Below are 23,316 nucleotides of genomic sequence, written 5' to 3' on the forward strand. Positions count from 1 at the left end.
AAATAATAAATCAGAAGTGGAAGTAGACCAAATAATCAATGTACGGTGCTGACAATTGATTCATACAACAATGGACTGAAAGGATAGTTGTTTGAAGTGGAAACAGATTAAATTTTAAACGGACTGAGATGGAAATTGATTCACATAACAAAACTGACTGAGATGTTGGTTGTTAAAAGTGGCAATGGACCAAATTATAAATGGACTGACATAACAATTGATTCACATTACAATTGATTGAGATGGCAGTTGCCAGAAGTGGCAATGAACCAAATTATAAATCGACTAAGATGACAATTGATTCACGTGGACTGAAAACCAAATTAAAAACGAACAGAGATGGCAAATAAAATGTCAATAAAATATTGACTGAAATGCCAGTTGTTTGAAGTGCCAATGGGCTAAGTTGTAAATGGACTGATATAACAATGGATTCACATGACAATTGACTCTTAGAATGAACTAAAAGACCAGTTGTTTGAAGTCGCAATGGACATAACAATTGATTCAGATGACAATTGCCTGAGATGCCAATTTTATGAAGTGGCAAAATACCAAATTATAGATGGACTGGTATGGCACTTGATTCACATAACAATTGACTGAGATGTTGGTTGTTAGAAGTGGCAATGGAACATATCATGAATGGACTGACATAACAATTGATTCAGATGACAATTGCCTGAGATGCCATTTGTATGAAATGGAAAAAGACCAAATGGACTGAGATGGCAATGGATTTAGATGACAAGGACTCAAAAGAAACTGGATTAACATACCATTGAATGAATATACTAATTGTTGTAGTGGGCCAAGTATCGAGTTTTAAACAGTTGTCTCGGTGGACTTCTGAACTAGAGATATTCCAAAACGGGAGGAATAACAAATTCTTTCAAAGTAAGGGAGCATTTCCAGCACGAAATTAGAACGGCCTGTGCTCATTCTTGCCTCCTGACCCATGGTCCCCAGCTGTCTTTACATCGGCATTAAACTAAAAAATATTGTACATTAAACAGATTGCAAACAGGATAGGACGACCGGGGAAGATGCAAGGTCGCTCGCTCTGAATGGATTTTAATCATACGATAAGAGCAGCATAAAACCCGACCGTTTTAATATTTTACGAGTTCCCCGTCCATTTTCCCTTCACAAAAAACCTGACCGTAATACGAGGGTTGGAACTTAAATAGTGGCAACTATTTATTCACAACCGATACACAAGAGTTACATGTTTGTATCTGTTACTGTCCTTCAAAGTAGTCACCAGCGTTGTGTAGAACCTGTTGCCAGCGATGTGGAAGGCGTAGTATACCGTTAGCAGAGCCTGTTCTGTTGATGGTGCGAATGGAGCGGTCTACTGCCTGTTGAATCTCTGGAACAGTTCTGAAGCGAATGCCACGAAGTGGTTCCTTCATCTTCGGAATCAAATCAAAGTCACAAGGACTTAAGTCCGGGGAGTATGGTGGATGGTACAGTACTTCCCAGTCCCATCGACCGAACAGAGCAGCCACAGCTTGCGCTGTATGCGCCCGTGCATTGTCGTGCAAAATGATGGGTGGGTTGCGCAGAAAGTGTCGCCGCTTCTTTTGCAAAGCTGGTCGCAGTTGATGCTCCAAAAATGAACAGTAATACTGGGCATTGACAGTCTGCCGTGGAGGAACGTAATGCGTTAGGATAACACCATCACAGTCGTACACGAGAATCACCATAACTTTCACCACACTGGGGCTCTGACGCACTTTCGACTTTCGCGGCGACCCATAATGACGCCATTCGTTGGATTGGCGTTTCAGTGTTGGCTCGTAAGATCTGGCCCATGTCTCATCCAGTGTTACGATACGGCGTAAGAAAGCCTCACCTTCGCGCTCATAGCGCTCCAAGTGCGTCTGAGCAGCGTCGTAACGCATCCATTTCTGAATTTCCGTCAACTCATGCGGAACCCATCGTGATGCAATTTTGCGCATGCCCAGGCGTTCCTTCAGGATGCGAAGCACAGTCGTATGCGCTAATCCGGTTTCGTGGGTGAGCTCACGAATCGTCATGCTTCGATCACTGTCCACTAACGCGGCAACAGCTTGCACTTCTTCTTCAGAGACGCTAGGACGACCTGCCCGATGCATGTCTGCCACAGTTTGCCGACCTTCGTTGAAGGCTTTTACCCACCGTGCCACTGTTCTGTACGGCAATGCCGATTCCCCGCACGCCTGTGAAGCCCTTGATGACACTGTCGTGCTGTACGACCTCTGGCACATTCAATCTTGATCCAACTCCGTTGTTCCTGTTTGGAAAACATAGTGACCTTCACGTTAGACCGCTCGCTCACAAGTGACTGTGTTTCCCTCGCTTGTGCGCCTGCCTGTGATGTGGGACGGGCGAGTCCATTTGCTCGGAGGTAAGGTAGGTATGTCAACAATGTGTGCTATCAGCGCCACTACTACATTCCATTGCATAGTGTCTCCACAGCAGTGTTGCCACTATTTAAGTTCCAACCCTTGTAACAGACGCGAAATTATTGATAGTAAAAATTTATATCGGAGGGATAAGTTAAGCTGTAAAAATGATATTGTTACATAAAAAAAAAGTTCGAGGATCACAAACACCCGCAAGCCAATCCAGTAGGAATAATAGGTGCGCTGTGCGAATAGTAATTCCCTTTGTTATCGCTGGAAGGAACGAATAGGGATTGTCATTTGTACACAGGGCATTAATTGTTCCAGTCGTTAAGCGGAATTCAGCGAACATTTGTGGGAAGATTTTCCTGAAATTTCGTATAGATGTTGGCTCTTGTGCAATGACCAAACAATTGCTTTTTTGTTGGTAGCTGGTCAACCAAAGAAAACTAATTGTTTAATAGGAAGTTACAAGTCCACTGCATGCTCAAAGAGGCTAATCAGGATTGATTGATTTGATTTGTTATTTCCTTCTACTTTGCCTATTCGCGACGATGACGATGAGTGGTGATATGATGAAATTGATGAAGGGACACTCACAAAGTACCCTGGCATCGTAGCGCACTGTTGGGCACGGGGGTTGGTTACTAATCTGGATTGAACGTACAGTTCAAAATTGAATCTGAGCAATTGTGTAATGAGCCTCCAACAGGAATCGTACCCGAGATCCCTTTATTGCAAGGCAACATCGTAACCACTACGCTATACGAGAGGCCTAAATTCGAGTAGAAGAAAAGCAGGGATAAATAAATAATATTTTCCCCGCCATGAAGGGATGTGTTAAAATCTTCTTATTCTATCTTACCCTATTTTAGGCTTTTCCACCCCTTGGGTCAGGCAATTGCCACGTTGAGGATTGGGTGACACATCCATGACTTGTCCATAGCTCGAATCTGGGACCTCTAACTTTGCAGCGTCTTTCATACCATTCATTGATTTGGTGTTTTAAGTCCACTTTATGCACAGTAAGGCTAATCGGGACAGGACCTACAATTTTAAGTGGGATCCAAACCACTATGTGCCTCCACCGGGTATCGAACCCGGAACACCTTGATTACCACTGCGCGTCTTTCACACCACCATTAGTGTTTATTGATTGATTGATTGAATTGGTGTTATAAGTCCACTTTATGAACAATAAGGCTAATCGGGACTGGACCTACAGTTTATAGTGGGATCCGAACCACAATGTGCCTCCACCGGGTATCGAACCCAGGACTCCATGATTACAAATCATTAGTGTTGCAATCATTGTAGCATATACCGTCCTGTTGTCTACATGAGGCGAAGGTATCCAGGGCTTTTAGTACGACGGAAATAAAATCCGAAGATGCGGCGCTGGTACCAGTCTACAGAACAGGGCGGAAAAATTAGTAATTCTCAAAAGTGGAAAGCGTTGGGCTCAGTGGCAAAGCGTGACATCTTTACGTAGTCATCGCAAGGTTTGACAAACGTCAAGGTCGATCTTTCAACGGAGGGGGGAGGGGGAAGGAGGAGGGGGCACAATATTTATCTGCGATAAACGGCAAAGTCATTGCCAATTCAATGTAAAAGCTCATACCACAGACCCTACGACTACAAAAGACACATAATTTTATCCCACACGATGAAAATTATTAAATATGATTAATTTGTTATTTGTATTCCTGTAATTAAATACAGTGTGTCCGAAAAGTCACGCAACCCGGTGTTTACGACCGTATAACGGAATAGCGAAACGGAATGAGGAGAAACGCTTTCTGCCAAGAGAATGCCCTGTATATTGGAAAAATTTAGAGAGACAAACATATGTAAGAACATGCATGTTTTAATAACAAATAAGCAAAGTGTTGCCAAAAGCGGGATTTTTTTTTTTTTTGCAAATCGTGTGTATTGATGCACAGAACTCACTGAGGTAAATTATTTCAACATTTCAGACCAACGAACAATATTGATGGCCATCTATTGAATTTGACAGAAAAAGAACTTTGACGAAGTTTCAAAAACATTGCACAAGAGAATAAATAGGCTGTTATAAATATCGATGTTTTTACAATATTACGAGGGACACTGGCAACACTGTTGCTGTCACGTGTCACTAAGAGACTTGTTTCACCTCAGGCTATCGCACTAAGGCACTTTTAACGACAAAGGAGAAAGTTGGTTATTCTCGAACATATGCAATAAATTACATACAACAAATTGACATGCACGAATTACAAAGTAAAATAGTCGTTTAATTAATATAAAAAGTCGTACCTTACTTGTTTATAAACTCGAGCCTCCTTGTTTTCGTTTCCAAATTTGTAATTGACAGTGTTTTTCACTTTCTCTTACTATACAGACCCCAAGAGTTCTTTCTCGATGGATAATACGCAACACTACGGCGCAATACAAAACAAAACCACCACATGTTCCGTGCAAGGTCCGTTGACTTGACTGGGGTGTTTCCCGCCTGCTTCGGAAAGTCTGCACATAATGTCCCTTTTTGGCAAGCCAGGGTAGTTGTAAAACTGTGACGACAAAGGGATGAAATGTCACTGGAGAAAGTTTAGTATCCGCCAGTTTTAGCAAGGAAAACGTATTTTTGTGTTCTTTCCTTGATCTTATATTCTTGTATTTCGATTTTTTTATGATTCATAAAGAAATACATTACGATGGAGAAGGCATTTTTAAAATAAATAAAATATATAAAATGTGTATTTTAATGATACCACATAAATACGTATAAAGACCACAGCACACATGTTATTTTATTTTATTATTTATTTTCTTGGCTATATTTAAACTATTGTATTTTATTTTCTTGCTGATATTGTTTTTTTAGAAATTTTTAGTTTATATAGTGTTAATAACTTTAATAATTCTGCTAATAACACTATAAATGATAAACTTGGAAGAAAATACTTTGGAGACTGCACTACTTAAAATGAGCAATACCAGAAAACAATAATTCTAATTTTTTCTTTCTCTGTTTTGAAACTGAAATGCAACACTTCAAATGTCGCCTTGAAAGGTAAGAACCTTTATAGTCCGTCGCCAGTTGTTTTGATAATGAAAAGCAGATTTCATATCGTTCAATATGTTTTCCTCTTAACAAGTGCAGTGGCGTGCCCAGGATTTTAGAAGGGGGAGGGATGTTACGTGTACTTTTTAAGTAGCCATTCCTCATTTTGCCATCTTTTTCTGCCTTTGATGATTTTTGTAACGAATATTGAGCCTAAGCAGGGATTATGACCCTCACCAACCCCCTTTTGGGCACGCCACTGCGAAATAATCTTAATTCCAGAGAAACCAGGCCTGACCCAGGCCTTCAAGAGTGGGAGAAAGTAGAGGTCGTTGGACCTTGTAGGATGTCTGCCTGTTCGGAAGCGTTCGGCTGTTCTCGGCACCGGCAGGAACCAGAGGGATTCGCACCGTTCTGCGATGAGCTGAGCCGTCTAACATCATTGCCTTTAAGAGGAAACTCGACGGGAGGGTTCGGCGCGAGGGGTAGTACAGTTGGGAGCTCAGAAGACTGCAAGGCTGAGGAATGCGAAACTGTTGTCGCCGTGCGCAGCCAGCTCGTCTTCCTTTCAGGGTGGCAGCGGCATAAATGAAAAAGGCATGGTACGAAAACGCATTGCAAATGAGTGGAACATATTACATAGTAGCAAGTGAAAGCAATACTAATAATGGAGGAATTTTACTTTGATGATTAAAGTATTTGTACAATAACATGCTTTCCACTCACCTTTCATCAGTCATCGTCACTATCTGATAAGGTTTGTGCCAATTCCGATCCCGAAGATGAATCGCTGTCACTGATGTTGTCGTCTTCATCACTGTCAATACCACCTAGTGAAATAACGATTCTATCCACAGTGTCCTCCATCAGACCATCTTTCTGCCAGTAGTCCTGTTCGACAGTGATGACATGCCTGTCATATCCTTCAAAAGTCAGCTGGCGTCACAGATTCCACCGCATTCTTTGTCACTTCCTCCAACCTTGACAACGTCAAATCTCCTGTTATATTTTTCTCCCTCACAAGTCGTTTTATTTTAGCCCACGCTAGTTCAATGGCATTCAATTCGCACATGTAAGGAGGCAACCGAAACACTGCATGGCCATTCGTCTTCAAAAGTTCGTCCACACGAAAAATCTTATCTGGCGGCCTGTACTTTTCGATCAATTAGAATAATTCAAATTTTTTCATGCTTTCTGAAAATGGCACTTCGTTTAGTCTTAACCAGTCTATCATCTCCTGCTTCACAGAATATTTAGTCGGAGGCTTATTCACCTGTATGTTGTGGTAGGGAGCGTTATCCAATACACAAACACTTGCCCTCGGGAGGGCTGGCAGAAGTTTTTCCCTCACCCATTTCTCGAAGTTAACGGAATTCATCTGTCCATGATAGTCTCCGGTTGCCTTTCCTGCCCTAAATATCAAGTTGGCTACATTTATGAAGCCGTGCCTTGAACCAGCATGAACTAAAATTAACCTATTGGAGGAACTGGTGTTGGTTGACACTCCTTGTACTGAGTCACTTTGCCAGCATTTCCCAAAGGTGAGATTATTGTCGACCCATGACTCGTCGATATATACTATCACACGATTCTCCGATCTCAATTTTTTAATTGCCCTTAGATATTTGGCACGCCAATGAACAATATTTGGACGTTCTATGAGAATTTTTCTGTTGCTTCTGCATTTTTTCCAACTGAAACCCATATCATGAAGCAGACGACGTAAACTATGCACTTTCCACGGAAAATTATTTTTTTCACGAATGGCTGAAAGAAGTTTCGGTGCCGTTGGTATTGTATTTTTAACAAGGTAAAATTCTTGTATTACGTCTCTGATGACCCTTCGATCGAATTCGTCGCAATGGAATCTGTATTGCTCGGCTCGTCGTCGTTTCTTACCCGGTGTAGACAGTGACGTCTCGCCCGCTTCATGGGCCTCTTTCCTTATTTTTGATACACTCCGCACAGATACGCCCGTGTAATTACACAGACGCAAATTTGATTGCTGTAGCAAGTACTTTAATTTTCCTTCTTTGGCCTCTTCATCACACTGCTGTATCACGTTTCTTATTATCTCCCTAGCTTCACTGTGAATTGTCTGTCCCATTCTTCGCGAAGAAGACATACTCGCACTGCAACAATGGAACAAGAGCACTGGAGTTAGCAAGACGCACACACACAGATCCAAAATAGTATATAATATAGTTGAGAAAGTAGCGCAGTCTTCCCTCCCGAAGCTGAAAAAAGAGGGTCGTGGGAGGTTCCAACCCTGACGTCAATCACGGGACAGGGGTGACGCTGTCACTGACCTTTCCGCTTGTTATAGGATCTGCATTTGTGCGAGGCAACTTGAAAGTGCCTTGTGTTTCCTTTTCTTTGGCTTGTGTGATAGTGGGGATTTTCTTGTTTTTGCAACAACAGTAACACTTCAGTAAGATGCCGCGCAATTGTGCTGTTGCTTTGTGCCAGAACAACGCAAGAAATACAGTAGGTGTAAGCTATTTGCTCCCAAAGCATGGCCGTATTTAGGGGGGGTTAGGGTTCAAGCCCCTCCCCCTACCGAAACTTCTGGCATGTTGGATTAATACGAGTTCAGAAACTAAAATTTGTAACATATTTTTTAAAAAAAATATTCGCAGTTGCACAAAATACAACAGACACACAATTCTGAAATGATGGAGTTGAAATTTTCAAACATTTTGAATTCTGAAATTTGAGCGAAACGGGTTTCATTCTCAGAATCACAGCCCACCCATGACCCCTTCATTTTCACTTCTGCTGTCCTCTTTCCAGTGCTGTTCCTGGATCAGACTGAAAATTCCCTTGCGATTATCCCAAAATTCCAGTTACAACTTTTAATTCCCTGTTCGATAAGGGTTTAAATGCCCCTTCATAAGTGTTCAAACCTAGAATATCCTGCTTCATAGCGTGTTACATTCACTATCCTTCACCCAGAAGTCGATATACGGTAGTACATACTGTACATTTAACCTATATGCGGTCCTATAAAGCACATACTTGTATAGGGCATAGTGGTTGTAGTATATCATGCTGTTTGGAAAGCATAGGAACAATATGAGCGTCGGAAAGTGGGATCGAACTAGTCTATAGAATAGACATCGTTTATTGCAAGTTACAAAATAGCACAACGTTTGTTAGTTTTATTAATAAAGTCCAGTTAGTTAGTATTCGAACAGAATAACCGAAGAAAAACAGCGTTAGGTATAAAAATTGAGGTTCAATGCAGGTACCAGGTTATGTTTTACCATTTAAACCAAAGAATTACTGCTTTCCACAGTTTTCAAAATCCCAAAAATTAAGTTTCATGTGAATGGTCAAACAACATAATTTTTATGACTATAGATTATGCGACGCCCATGGGAAAAATTAAGAGTGAACCCCCTCCCCAACATTTTTCCTGCCTATGGCCCTGTCCCAAAGGATCCGATTATGTGCAAGATGTGGGTTTCAAAGTGTAAGAGATTAGATCCTGTTAATATCAAAACAGCCACAGTGTTCTCATCGCATTTTCTGGATGCCGATTACGAACTAAACTTAAAAGCAGAACTGCTGAGCAATGCCTGTAGAACGCAGCTTAATAAAAATGCTGAACCAAGTTTAAATTTACCTGGTTGTGTGGTGAATTGTAGTGTGCAACAGCCAAATTACATAATTGATCGAAGTGGACGTGCCAATAAACGTCAAGATTCGAAAGCGAGCAGTGGAAAACTTGAAGAGTTATCTTCTTGCAAAAGAATTTGCACGGCACACAATAATTCAGAGACTTTGAGTACTGGAAATATATTCAATATACCCAATCTCCAAGAATAATAGTGAGTTGAAACTGTGAAAAAGAAATTAAAATGTGCTGAAGAACAAGTAAAGAAACAATGCAATCGTTTATTACATAAAGTGAAGAATGTTAGCAATAAACGTTTGAGGCAACAATTAGTAGAACTTCACAAATTAAAGCAATCTGCTTCCAACGTGACTAACAAAGTAAGGGTGTGTGTTTTTTGTGTATTTCCTAGCGTCTTGTTAATGCTTCTTCGCGAGAGCACCTGACACGGTCGTCCCTCGGGAAAGATGTGAGCAACCGGAGAGTCCCGATTCCATTATCAGATTCTCACCCTTTCCTACAGGAATTTCTGTATGTCTGGCAACACTGAAAAATTGAACACCAAGTCGAAGCTTCCCTCCACACACTTCTTCCCCGTTCACCCCCGAACCTCACCCCGCACTCGCAGTCTTCTCAGCTCTCAACTGTACTGGGTCCTCATTTCGATGCGCTAAGATTAGCGAATCTATTGCGTATTTCGAGCTGTTTCGCACAAATATGCACACAATCTGACTAATTTTTTACTTCTTATCTAAAATATTTAAGATGCAATATTTTTATTATTTTGCTTGATCATCGCTGCAGCTCTCGATGACCTGACGCCTCGCCTCTGGCTGGGCTATATAATACAGTGCACCATAACGGAGTGCGAATGCTACAAAGTATAGGAGGGAGAGCCACGTAGAGTCCTTTCCTCCCAAGTAGCAGAATCATAAGTAGATACACTATAATTGACTATACTTCCGGACAAACTTAAGAACACTCTGATCTTATCTTAGACACAATCTCGACGAGGCGTGTTGCTACTACGTACTTGTCCACGTGAGTGTCCTTACAAGAACTGGCAACACTGAAGGGACACGTGGTGCCCACACGGCTCTTCGCCCCTAGTCAATATTCTGAGATAGAGAAAGTCCGAGTTTTCTAAAAAATCGTCCGGAACTATATATAGTGGCTACATAAGCAGGATGACGCCTTACAACACGGACAAACTTTCGCATCATATAGGGGTGACATTTTTTAAAGATATTGTTTTATCTCTTGATATGTCGTTTACACCACGCTCGTCCCTTGAAAAATAAACTTATCCTGTATGTATGCAACCACTCGGCACAGACTCAGTGTTGCCAGTGATATGAATTTTATTCTGGGGGAATAGCATGAACGAGACCAGTTGAGCTGTCGATTGAATGTATTTCCGTGGTTTAATAATTTCTTCTTAAGTGCCTGTACAGTCACGGACACTTTTGGGTTTTAACGACCCTACTTTAGAGATAATGGGGTTGATACAACCCAGATGTGTCTGTGACTGTACAGCTTTGTAGGTTCTGTTCAAATATATCCACACTGACTCATTACAGCCAGACCGTAACGTAATAAATGAATACAATTTAGTGGAAACCCTGCATCTGTGCTGCGTGGTTGCATCATGACAGGATAATCTGTCGTTTGTAAGGGGTCGAAACAATGTCTCAAGGAGCAAAATATTAAAACACATACACACTTGTAGTAGAACTTTAAATAGTAATTGCTTTTCGTCTGAACTGCTCCTCGTACTACAACACGACTTATCCTCCACGATATTGAGCAAAATTCGGTGCCCCAACTGAGATCCTTAATCTGTAACGATATAGGATGATACAAGGAATAAATCTGATATAAGATGTACCGCAATAATGATGAATTGGAGGCTATGGAATTAGTTTATAATTTTAATGTACAGGGTGTTTCTCAATTATTTACTTTATCTTTCTTTTCTTTCAGATATCATCAGCGTACGAAGCTCGTCCATGTGCGGAAGTGATGTTGTAGTGTGGAGATGGTGACTCAATAGTGCATAGAAATCGCGAGCAGGCGCCATGTTGAAGGCGGCCGCGCTTCAAATAGGATGTGTACACAGAACGGAACCAACATGAGGCACTCGGCTCAAGTCCGGGTCATATTCGCCACTGGCATAGGGTAGATCAAAACAACCCCTCTTCGACCAAAAAAAGAGCATATTTTAGTGTGTGTAAAAAAAGAGTATTCAAGACTTAAAAGAACAAAGACACGGGTGTTTTTTTTATTGTTAAAACGCTTTTACAACTTCCGCCGTGATATATTAAAAAAAAGACGAACGTCTGTGTGCGTACATGTGTTCATTTGTACGTATGTGTAAAAATTATATTTGTATCAGTGTGTGCGTCAAGTGCGCGTTGAAAGTCAGCGGTCTTGCGTGATACGGAATGGATGTTAGACCGGGTTACACGCGCCCCTTGAGGTGCTCGCTCCTGTCCCTCAACACGTGCAACGGTCACCTGGAACGGAAGAGCCTGAACGGTGGGCGCAGGCCGGAAAGCGCCGCAGGCGGCGGTAGCACGCAGGATTTCTGGAACCGAGTCTCCCAGCAGATGTCGTACATAGATGGCAGCACCTTGAGTTCGCTGAACAACAACCACCTGTCTCCGCAGACGAGGAGCATATCTTGGCACCTGAGCGACGGTCAAGACGCTGACGGATTCCTGGAACTCGGCTCGCTACCGCCAGGCGGCAGCAGCATCGGCGCTGCCGACGATGACGATTCATTTATGCCACGGTTGCCTTCTCCGCGTTCTCTCACGCATTCCCCGACGTGTCCGAACCTGTTCGACCCGTTGTTCATTCCGCCCCCCGCGCCCCCAACGACGCCGGCCCCGCTCGCCACCTCAGGCTCGGAACTCGAGTTCCTCGCCCCCTTGGCCCCCTTGGCCACCCCTTGCTCGCTGGAACCACCCTCGCTCGCGACCCAGGGCTCCTCACCGCTCCCCATCACAACGCCGGGGTCTCTCAACACCCCCGGTTCGGCACCCACGGTCACTCCAACCTCCCTGGAAATCCCCCTTCCGGGCTCCCTCTCTGGAAAGCCGAGCGTGGTCGAGCTGGACTCTTCCAGCGGTAACGGCGCCACCAGAACAAGAGTCCAGAAGCAGCTTAGCTTCGGTGACACGCTGGACACCACCACGATATACACGCCGGAGGACGAATTCCGAGGAGCCATAAGCGATGGCGATGTCCCAAAGGGGAAGAAGTCCAGTTTCGATAAATTCCAGAACTCGGTTCACCCTCCCCCTTACCAGCACGCCCCTCCCTTCTCGCAGGAGCCCACGAAGAAGGCCAGTAGCTGGGAGGAGAGCGAGGCCCTCCAAAGGAGGAAGAGCGTCGATGGCCACAACTTCCTGGTCTACTACATGGAACGGGATCTGCGCTATTACTTCCAGCATCCTTACGCTCGCCTTTTCGTCACCTACTTCGTAATCTTTTGCAATTTTCTACTGTTTGCCGAAGATCCAGTGTCTCATAGTCACACAGGTACGTTTTTCTTACAAATATTTCTTACATTCTTCTAAATTCATTTCTTTCAGCATAACAGTCTATTAGACATTGCTTCAGCAACTGGCAAGAAAGCAGCCAATGACCAGAAAATTCAACTTGCAGATCTCTCAAGAAAATAAACTGCTTCAAGAGTAATTTTAACGTCCTCAGAAAATTCAATACTTGATTGAAATCTAACATATTCCTTTGCATTCTGCAGATGTAAGATAAACAATTCATTATGATTAATCATTCAAATGAATAGTTTGAAACTTATGTATACCCTTGATTCTTCAGCCAAATGAATCCAGCTCTGCGTAACGGGGTCATTTGAACCAAATTGTAAATCTAATTTATTTGAATAGATCTCTGATCCGTTCATTTGGATTCACTCTCTCATTGTATGAAATCAGCGCTGAACATATTCTCCTTAAGTTATGACCCCCTTTTGGTAAAAAAATATAAATTCCGGAAGAAAAGGAGCTTCTGTAGTTAGAAGCCCCTACAACATTCCTGAAAATTCCAGTAATAAAAAGGAATTACCTAATCATAGATGTCGCCAGAACTTTTGTAGAAGGATCAAGTCGTTGATATAAAACTAAATTATAATATTCATTATCAACTAACAATATTAAACAACTATGTAATTGCCAATTTAATTTTAATTGTTATTATTATATTCTTGGAGTGACACCTCTACTTTATATAACAAATTAGTAAATAGCCAGCACAACTTTTCTTCATTTATTTTACATTTAATACCATAAACACTAAAATGGATACTAATTCAAATCTGTCTACATTGAACCTTCAATAAAAATCTTTGAAAAGGAGAAATTTTAGTCATGAAGTTCACATTATGTAGTCTGTCAAATAAAAATCTCATTTTTGGAATTGTGAAAACTTATGGAAACATTTATTATTTGGATTAAATTATAGAATGTGACAAATATGACCTTGACCCTGCATTTTATGCTCCCTTTTTTGGCCACGTTCTTTTCTTTGATTATTCTGCTAGATTACTAATTAAATTAACGTTATTTCCCTTATCAACCATCAAAACAAATGATTTTTTTTTTCATTGTAACTTGAAATGAACGATGTCAATTTTCGAAAGGGAATCGAAGATTTGACCCTTTCCATGTATGATATTGGCGAATTATCCCCTTGGGCATTTTTCAATAAATTTCAGAGAGCAACTGGCACTGTGGCACTGAAAATATTTTCCATGGAGATCAAATAACCTTTAAAAATCCGAGCGCGCAGTGAAAGGCAAAATATCAATTTCCACGGCAGGATAACTGGTTTCCTACGAGGCCAAAGGACACAAGGAAAGACCTTTTGGGATCAGACGAATAAACGAGAAATATAATGGAGTTTCTGCACTCGCATGAGATATCATTCTTCCATTGGGGGAGGGGCTCTGGATTTCTCACATGTGGTTGATCTTATTCAATTCACGTGGCGCACTGTGAACTGAGCCGTTTCCCACTCTCGCGGATGAATACACGCGCAGAAAACCTTTGCTTCTTGCTTGGAATTCAAGATTCTTAGCATGAGAATGTAGTCCCTGAGAACCTTCTGGTGGCAGCGAAATACCACAAAGTGTTGCCAGCTCAGGTAAATATCGAAGTTTGCTTTTAGTCCATGTTAAGGTTCCATTTGACTTTGGGTGTCTACGAAGAAAATTTTGTAAATGATGAAGAGGTTTTCTCGGGAAATGAACTAGGTGATTTCCGGATAGGCTTCCATGTTCTCTAGAGCTATTATCGCTCTCGTCTTCAGGGATGGAAGTAAATCCCTGAAGATGAGAGTGGCGTTAGCTCTCAATAGCTTGGAAGTCTATCAGTAAATCACCTGGTTGATATCTTGAGGAAACCTCTTCATCATTCGACGCCAGGAAAGCTGTTGAAAATGTCTGTCTTCTAAAAAGAGGTATCATGTTATCATATTCTGGTACAGTTCGCGCCACTGAGTTGCCTGCCGTCTGCAAGGTGAGTATATACGTAGTGACTGACCGTGCTGTCGCACGAGTCCTTCATAGGATGAACAAATGATATCGAAGAGCTATTCAAGCCTCTCGAAGGCATATTATTTTCCGCTCGCTATCTGAAATACCTGATCCCTGTGTGTCGGGTGCCTGCCCCTCCCCTCCGCTATGAATGTGACAACACACTGTTCAAATTCCCCTCGCCAAGGATACGGCTGGCAGAGAACAAAGTATGTGCTGTCTCCAGAGCTTCTCTCAGGAGTGGAAGCACTCACGTGATGGCTACACAGGTCACGTCAGACCACCTACCCTCTGACTCGGGTGTCTGTGGAGCAAGGCCGGTAAAGAATGGGACGAATAGAGTGGGCGCAGCAAACCAAAAGGCTGGTATCTGCAGTCGAGCTTTCCCCTCCATGCACTCACTTCCCCTCTGACGCGTTCAACGGGCTAGTCCTCTCCAGTCACTACCTGCGCAGAAGACTTGTCTTGGTTCACTTACTCCAGAGATTTCCTAGACAGAGTGTAGTGACGGGAACTGTACTAGGATAGACTGAAGTATGGAGCTCATCTCAGTGAGTCACTAACGTTATCTCAGTCCAGCACTCCAGCTCCTATCTCGTTCCCTCTTGCTCATCCTTGGCACTGGTAGTAGTCAGTTCACTCTATCTACTTCATGTTTATCGAATTTCTAGAATTATACAGGGTTTCTATAAATTAGTTATACAAAAGTCACCGTTAATTGTGAAGAAAGTGTATATGTAACAGAAATGGTATATACAAGGGTTGGATAAAAAGTAATGGCAACACTGGTATAATTGCTACTTGACTGTATTGGCAGAGGAGCACGTGTTACATCCCTTCAATGTAATCGCCCCCCTCCATCTCTACGACCTTCTGCCACACGTATGGAAGGCGTCGTACACCGTCAGCGCATCCATCTCTGTCGATGTCCCGCAGTGACCGCCCTATACCACGTATGATGGCTTCGCGCGTGTCGTAGTGCTTCCCGCCCAGTGGTTCCTTCATTTTGGCAAAAAGGTCGTAATCACACGGTCTCATACCGGTGAATACGGCGGATGTTCCAGTACCTCCCACTACCAGTTATGCAGGAGCGCCGTCACAGTGTTCGCAGTGTGACACTTTGCATTGTCAAGCAGGATGATGGGACACCGTGCCAGAACGTGCCGTCGCTTCCTTCTTAATGCGAGACGAAGGTGGTGTTGCAAGAAGGTGCAGTAGTAGGCAGCGTTGACCGTCTGCCTAAGAGACGTTGTTCTTCTTGCCTAAACATATTGTTAGGGCGTTTGCACTCTCGTCCTCTGCTTCAGAGCACTGCTGTTTTTGACTGAATAACATACAATCGCACCCCACTCACTATACTTCCTCGTCTGACATTCCTTTATCAACCACGAAACGGTTGTGGCGCTGTGACTCGCCCCTTTCACGGGACAGCAGTGTTGCCATTACTTTTTATCCAACCCTTGTACATCAATGAATACAGCATATCTTCAAGTTTACTGTCGCACGTTGTTAGTTTCAGACGCCGCCACTGGAGGCGTGAGCGTTTGTTTATATTACACAAGTACCGACTTGGATTGGTCGTGGTGGAACTATTCCGTGGCCACCTCGTCGACGTTGCTGGGAAGAGAGGGAACAAACACACGTTCTTTAATGTAACCCCAGATAGAGAAATCCATGGGTACCAATCAGGCGAACGAGGTGGCCACGGAATCGTTCCACCACGACCAATCCAACTCGCCATTTGTGTAAGATAAACAAACGCTCACGCCTCCAGTGGCGCCGTCTGAAACTAACAACGTGCGACAATAAACTTGAAGATATGCTGTATTCATTGATGTAAACCATTTATGTTACACATACACTTTCTTCACAATTAACGGTTACTTTTGTATAACTAATTTATAGAAACCCTGTATAAAAGCAATAACTTTCGAAACTTAACAGATTGGAAGTTGCCTCAGACTTTGAACATTTATTTGCCAAAGTATTTGCGTCTTTTTAAACAGAGTACCCCGTCTTCCTGCGGCTCTGAGCGTGCTTGAGTCGTAATTGGTTAATTAGAAAAAAAGCCAAGGCCTCAGACGTGCCCATGGCATTTAAAGTTGATCCGGATAAAGAGAACGAGGAGAATTAACAACTTTCGAGAAAAGGAAAGGTCAAAATTGAGCTTCTAGAAAGGATGAGAGAGAGAAGAAAGACAGCCCCAAGGCAAAAAGAAAGACTAAGAGAAATCTAAAGAGGATTGACGGATCTAAGAGATTGTCTTCATTTTCTGTAGTGAGTGGGCGTTTGCAGTGAGAATTTTACTAACTAAATTGGTCCTTTTTCTAGCTGTGTTGCTTCAATGTCCATGCCACACAATACAGTGATTAATCCACACACTCCCAAAGATTGGGTTCGAAAATTGGGGAGGGTAAGGTACCAAAAATTGGAGGAGGGGCAAGGACAGTTTGTTTTCCCTTCGTAGATAATGTTTAGCATAGAGCGAGGGCAAAAATGGCAAAACGTTGGTGACAACTGCCCTCACGCCCCCCTAATCGCCACCACTGCCCCCAACACCCCCTTAACACTCCTAAAAATTTCCCAAACACCCTCTAAATATTGTCAGAAAGGCCCAATTTGAAGTAATTTGGGCTATACATATGCCCTTATACATCCTAAAATACAAACTTACACCCCACCAGACGGAAAAATGTGAACAAAACCCTGATACAATATATACGGCCTATACAGAAAGTAACTCACGATTTGGAATAAAAAGAAGACAAGTGAAAGTAGACATTTTTATTATATACATTTGGAAGCTACACTCTTACACTACTTTTCGACGTAGTCGCAGTACAAGTTTAGGCACTTATCATAGCGATGAACAAGCTTACGAAGTCCATTGTCATAAAACGTTGCCGCCTGTGACTTCAACCATTTATGCACACCAGCCTGAAGGTCTCCGTCGTCATCCAAGCGCTGCGTTGCTAGTCAGGTTTTCATGTAGGGAAACAAGTGCAAGCCACTTGGTGCGAGATCCGGGCTATATGACGGATGGTCGAAAACCTCCTAATGAAAGGACTGTAAAAGTTCCTGCGTCCGGTTGGCCGAGTGCGGGCGGGCGTTGTCATGAAACAGCAGGACTTTTGCACTCAGTTTTCCTCGGCGTTTGTTTTGAATTGATCTTTGCAACTTCTGTAATGTTTCACAAATATTTGTCAGCGGTAATTGTTGCACCCCGTTCCAAAAAGTCAACTAGCAGTACACCTTCCCTATCCCAAAACACAGTAGTTTTCTTGCAGTCATGGTTTTTCAAGCATTTTCTTGATTTTTGTGGTGAACTGGTGTGTCCCCACTGCATGGACTGTTCTCTTTTGTTTCACAATTAACGTGCTTAACCCAAGCCTTGTCCCCAGTAACAATACAATCAATAAAGGAATCGCCGTCTTTGATATAGGCCTCAAGGAATTTCAAGGCGGCTACCATCCGCTGAGTTTTTTTGTTCCTCTGTCAAAATTTTTGTAACCATCTTGCACAAAACTTATGGTAGCCTAACTTTTGGGTCACAACTTCATGCAATAAGCTCCGTGAAATTTTCGGAAACTCAAACGAGAGCTCTGTTATCGTAAAACGGCGATTTTCACGAATCTTGACATTGATTTTTGCGACCAGTTCATCTGTCACAATGCTCGGTCGCCCACTTCGGTCTTGATCGTGAACGTTTGTGCGGCCATCTTTAAACATGAGGCACCAACGCCTCACTCCACTTTCACTCATCACATCCTTACCGTAAACTTCACACAGTTGTCGATGAATGTCAATCGGTTTAGTGTCTTTCGCCAACAAAAATCGTATGACCGACCTCACTTCCCAACTGGCGGGATTTTCAATCGGAGCACTCATGTTAACAATGTATTATGAACAGAGCAGAAGCGAAACGAACTTCACACGTCCACAGCTGGATGCGCACTGAACGGGCGGAAGTCCCTGTACAAGTCCCGCCCCGCCCCTAGCGGCACCCCGCCGAAACGTGAGTGTCTTTATGGATAACACCTCGTATTTCAAAAACTTAAAATTATGGTTTTAAAATAAAATTTATTTTCCGATACGAAAAATGATATTCAACCTTGCACTATATGCCAGATAGTAGGTGGAAGATCCTACCTATATGGTGGAATGGATTTCGGACAAGGGTTTCAAGTTTCTTTGTGGCTAGAGAGCGAGTTCATACTGGTCATATTTCAAGAATTTGAAGTAAACATTCTTGTCTGCGAGACATGCCTTTTTCCTGGCAAATCCTGCCTATACTGGCAAGCACACCAACAGAGGAACCAATCAGATACAGCTTCAGAAAGGCTGATTGGCCGTTTCACTCACGTGCTTTGTTACGACAAAGGTTTTGGCGGGAAAAGAACAAAGCGATATAGCTCCGCTCGTTATGGCACTGCTGTTTGCCGCATTATGAAGAGAAAAGAAACATCTTTCTCCGCTAATGTTGCCACTAAAGAGTAAGCATAAAGAGGCTTCTCTTTAAAATAGCAAAACCTCCGCCCCCCCCCCCCCCAAACTGCGAACGGCTGAGAAGGGGGGAACGATAAGGAAGCGGAGCTCATGATTTTCCCTTAACGATTCGTGACGTTAAAGTGCTCGTGCGACACTCAACCTCGGAGGAAAGGTCTTTGAAAAACGACCCAATGGATCCTTCCTTTGTAACAAAAGAGGAAAAGTGACATTGCAGAGGTATAGAGAGGAAAATGTAACCCGTGACGTATAAATTCTCTCGCAGCGTGTAATGTCAGTTGATGTTTAATTATTTGCAACAGCTATCTTTTGGTGTAGCTACTGGTTACAAGTGTTTGTAATCCACGTACAATTTGACCAAACCGTGCATAAAGGCGAGATTTGGTAGTACTAAGCGATGGGCAGTGTCCCCCAAAATTATTAGAAAACGAGATAAATAAGCTACAAAATGCTTCTCTCTTTTTTAAGTGCTGCTTATGCATTATATTTATATTCATATACTCAACATGAAGCATATTATTCTGGCATATTTTCTTGTTGAGTGTTCGTATTTATTATCATTTTGTCATTTATTTTAATTATTTTTTTTAATTTCCAGTAAGCGGTTACTGAGAAATAAACTGAAAAAAATATACATGTCACTTGTACATTTTTTCGCCCCCTCAATAAAAATATGCTGGATATCACCCCCACAGACGTGCACTGAAACGCCTGTTGTATTATTGGCGCTGGCAGGAAGGATCAAGGGGGTCACTTGCTCCTCCCTTTAGAATACGGAAAAATTATCTACATATTTTTCGCTTCACCCTATTATTAGTGTCTTTTCTTGTACAGGGTGGCTCAATAAGTCACTTAACACCCTCAGTACAAGACCACTGCGGCATGGAATGTGAAAATGGCGATGACCAATCATTGCCTGGCCAAGGGGGAACCACATTGACGCCACCCACACGGTCGGCGGCCATCTTGATGTCCGCCATCTTGAATTCAACTTCAGAATTTTAAATGAGAAGGGGGTCGTGCGACATATCAAAATGGGCTAGAATTTCACGAGAAATGCAATGGTGAAGGTTTTTTCGACGTATCTTTAACCAGTAAAAAGTTATGACTGAATTCTTGTACCAATTTGCTCCTTTTCGAGGTGTTAGAAAAATGCCTTAAAATTTGTTTAGCGCATCGGTAATGCATCGAGATCAAAGTGACGTCTAGGGAGAGAAGTTCGCATGCCATTGCACACGATTTTAATCGGATACATCCATGAAGAGCTGCGCATTATAAATGGTTGTCGCGAACAATTTACAGTGTGACGCTTCCATTGAATTAAAAGTCCTTCACAGTGACAAGACTAATGTTTATGTTCAGAAGGAAGTTCATAAACAGAATATGTGACCCTTGTCATCTGATAACTAACTTTGGACAAAAACTGGTTCATAACGTTCCCATAAGTGTTCTGGTGTTCTTCCCTATTGAAAAAGCTCTGTAAAAAGTACCTTCTTCCATAAGCAAGGATGAAAAAAACTGTTTATTTAACAAATCCAAGTAGCCCTAAGCATTTAAGGTTCCGTTGATGGAAAATTGACTAACCAATCGTGTTCCACACAGCACGCCACACCATTAACTTACCAACACTAACCATTCAGCTTTGATCTGTCGAAAATGGGTTATCAGATAAAAAGCATCGAATATTCTGTTTATGAACTTCCTTCTGAACATAAACATTAGCCTTGTCACTGTGAAGGACTTCTAATTCAATGGAAGCGTCACACTGTAAATTGTTCGCGACAACCATTTATAATGCGCAGCTCTTCATGGATGTATCCGATTAAAATCGTGTGCAATGGCATGCGAACTTCTCTCCCTAGACGTCACTTTGATCTCGATGCATTACCGATGCGCTAAACAAATTTTAAGGCATTTTTCTAACACCTCGAAAAGGAGCAAATTGGTACAAGAATTCAGTCATAACTTTTTACTGGTTAAAGATACGTCGAAAGAACCTTCACCATTGCATTTCTCGTGAAATTCTAGCCTGATTTGATATATCATATCACCCCCTTACCATTTAAAATTCTGAAGTTAAATTCAAGATGGCGGACATCAAAATGGCCGCCGACCGTGTGGGTGGCGTCAATGTGGTTCCCCCTTGGCCTGATAACGATTGGTCATCACCATTTCCATGTTGCGCGCTGCAGTGGCGTTGTACTGGGGGTGTTAAGTGACCTATTGAGCCACCTTGTATATTTAAGGCCTTATTTTTTAGGGTTTAAAGTAGGAAAACTCTTTCTCCGTGTTTATTACTTTTCTTGATCATCTTCCGCCGTTTTGTCTCATTTATTCTTCAGCCTCTTTCTCTATTCTCTCTTTCCCTGTCTTCTTAATTTATTCCTTTCTCTCGGTTTTGACCTTCTTTCTCTCTCTCCCTCTCGCATAGGCATTTCCTATTCTTTCTTCCATTTTCTCCATGACTATAAGTTCTTCCTTTTTATCTTATTCTCAACCATTACTTTAACAATTCTTCCCTTCTCTCGCCCCCTAAAATATTTCTTTCTCATCATGGTAACTAAACACAAAAAAACACTTTGACAAAGATATTTGTCAACTGGGAATACATGTAAACAGCGAAAGGTTTTAATATAGTGGTTAGCATGTCTCCACGTGTGCTCAGAGGATGACCAGATGATCCATAACGCTGCAAAATGTAAGGTGTTATACGTGGAGGAAGTTGTACTAGTGTGTTTTTGCAGGTGGGCATCGCCTTTACCTTTCAGAGAATATCCTTCATGAATTCTCCAATGCTTCAGGAGATATTTTCATTCCGCAGATCACAACACACAAGGATTTCTCTAATGGAGACGCTTTTTCTTTATATGAGGAAACTAGCACCTCTAGCCACGGTCAAAACAAAACGTTCACAGTTGCCAGGTATTTTAACGATAGCAGACTAGTCCTATGTCATAGTTTTCTTTTGACAGCAACATCAAGTTGTATACACTTCATTTTTGGACACGCTGTATCTCACTATAGCGAAATCTTTGCGATCTACATATTGACAATTTTCATTTTATTATTCGTATGATTATTTCCAGGGATTTTCGCGTAGGATGAACCCACAAATCCTCTGCCATCCGCACTCAATCAAATGCGATGATTCCAATCTTCTGCTGGCGTACGGGAGTTCAGAATTACAAAAACGATTCCTTCGAAACAGTTTTGAAAACAAACATTCAGGTACCATAAGCCCTCCAACATGAAAAATAAATTAATCAGCATTTGTGAATACTAAACAATATACATTGAATTGGAGAGCTTGAAATAAGAGATTTGATTCCAGTCTAGCCAGATCAGTGGCGAGAGGAAGAATTTTGGCACCCAGGTAAAAAAATTATTGGATTGTACGTACTCACCCCTTCTTGGAGGAATATTGTTCGCTTCAGTCTACAGTTTCGGACACTTACCTGCAAGGAATGAAACAAAACTTTGTTAAAATACAGTTAACATTCACTAAAGTTGATTTTAACCCCCCTTCTTTGTCTATTTTTTCTTTCTTTCTCACTCACTCTCTCTCTCTCTCTCTCTCACTCCTAATTTTCTTTCTCACTCCCTCTCTTTCTCTACTTTTTCTTCTCCCCCTTTTCTCTTTCTTTCTTTCTTTGAAACTCTTTCATTTATCTTTCTCTCTCTCCCTATCTCTCACTTCCTTTTTCTTTTTTTACTTTCTCACTCTCCCTTTTTCTTTCTTCTTTCTTCCTCTCTCTCTACCTTTTCTTTCTTTACTTTCTCACTCCCTCCCTTTTTCTTTCTTCCTCTCTCTCTCTCTCTCTCTCTCTCTCTCTCTCTCTCTCACTCTCTTTCCCTCCTTTTTCTCTCTCTCTACTCTCTACATTACTCTCTTTGAAATGCTACAAGCTGTAAAACTAGTATATAAAAGTGAAACAGAATTAGGCGTCGTATGAGAGTGCTTGCTTGCAGCCGAATGGCTAGCGCTGTTGCCTTTCTTGCGAGCGGTCACTGGTTCGTAACCCCAGTGAGCTCCGAAATTTGAGTGTTGACCTAGCATCGTGAGGACGACTGGAGAGTTACTACAAAGGAAATACCAGACTCGTTTCAAAAATCCTCAAACAGTGGGAGTGAGAATCAAAACGTTGATAAGGCGTCAATGTGAAGTCTAGTCTGAGATTCAGTTTCCCATTTTGTG

General features: G+C 42.1%; 2 protein-coding genes across 4 annotated transcripts in view; one reads left to right on the plus strand and one right to left on the minus strand.

Moving 5' to 3' along the window:
• The window catches only part of LOC145985333 (transmembrane protein 117-like), a 241,652-nt gene that overhangs the window by 86,355 nt on the left and 131,981 nt on the right, over positions 1-23,316 (plus strand). For all 3 annotated transcript variants that reach the window (XM_083119225.1, XM_083119226.1, XM_083119227.1), the window contains exon 3: positions 11,039-12,601. In XM_083119225.1, the coding sequence (XP_082975351.1) occupies positions 11,500-12,601 (1,102 nt within the window). In that variant the 5' untranslated portion in view covers positions 11,039-11,499. The remainder of the gene's footprint in view (positions 1-11,038; positions 12,602-23,316) is intronic.
• LOC145985649 (histone-lysine N-methyltransferase SETMAR-like) lies at positions 1,242-2,252 on the minus strand. The gene has a single exon (XM_083119718.1). It carries the CDS (start codon positions 2,250-2,252, stop codon positions 1,242-1,244), a length of 1,011 nt encoding a protein of 336 aa, XP_082975844.1.

This window comes from Lepisma saccharinum, chromosome 3 (assembly GCF_977018435.1).
Source record: "Lepisma saccharinum chromosome 3, izLepSacc3.1, whole genome shotgun sequence".
In the NCBI taxonomy this organism is placed as follows: Eukaryota; Metazoa; Arthropoda; class Insecta; order Zygentoma; family Lepismatidae; genus Lepisma; species Lepisma saccharinum.

Bases quoted from the DNA above. Each gene is read 5' to 3' on its own strand.
- LOC145985649 (XM_083119718.1), bottom strand. From the start codon at position 2,252: ATGTGCCAGAGGTCGTACAGCACGACAGTGTCATCAAGGGCTTCACAG.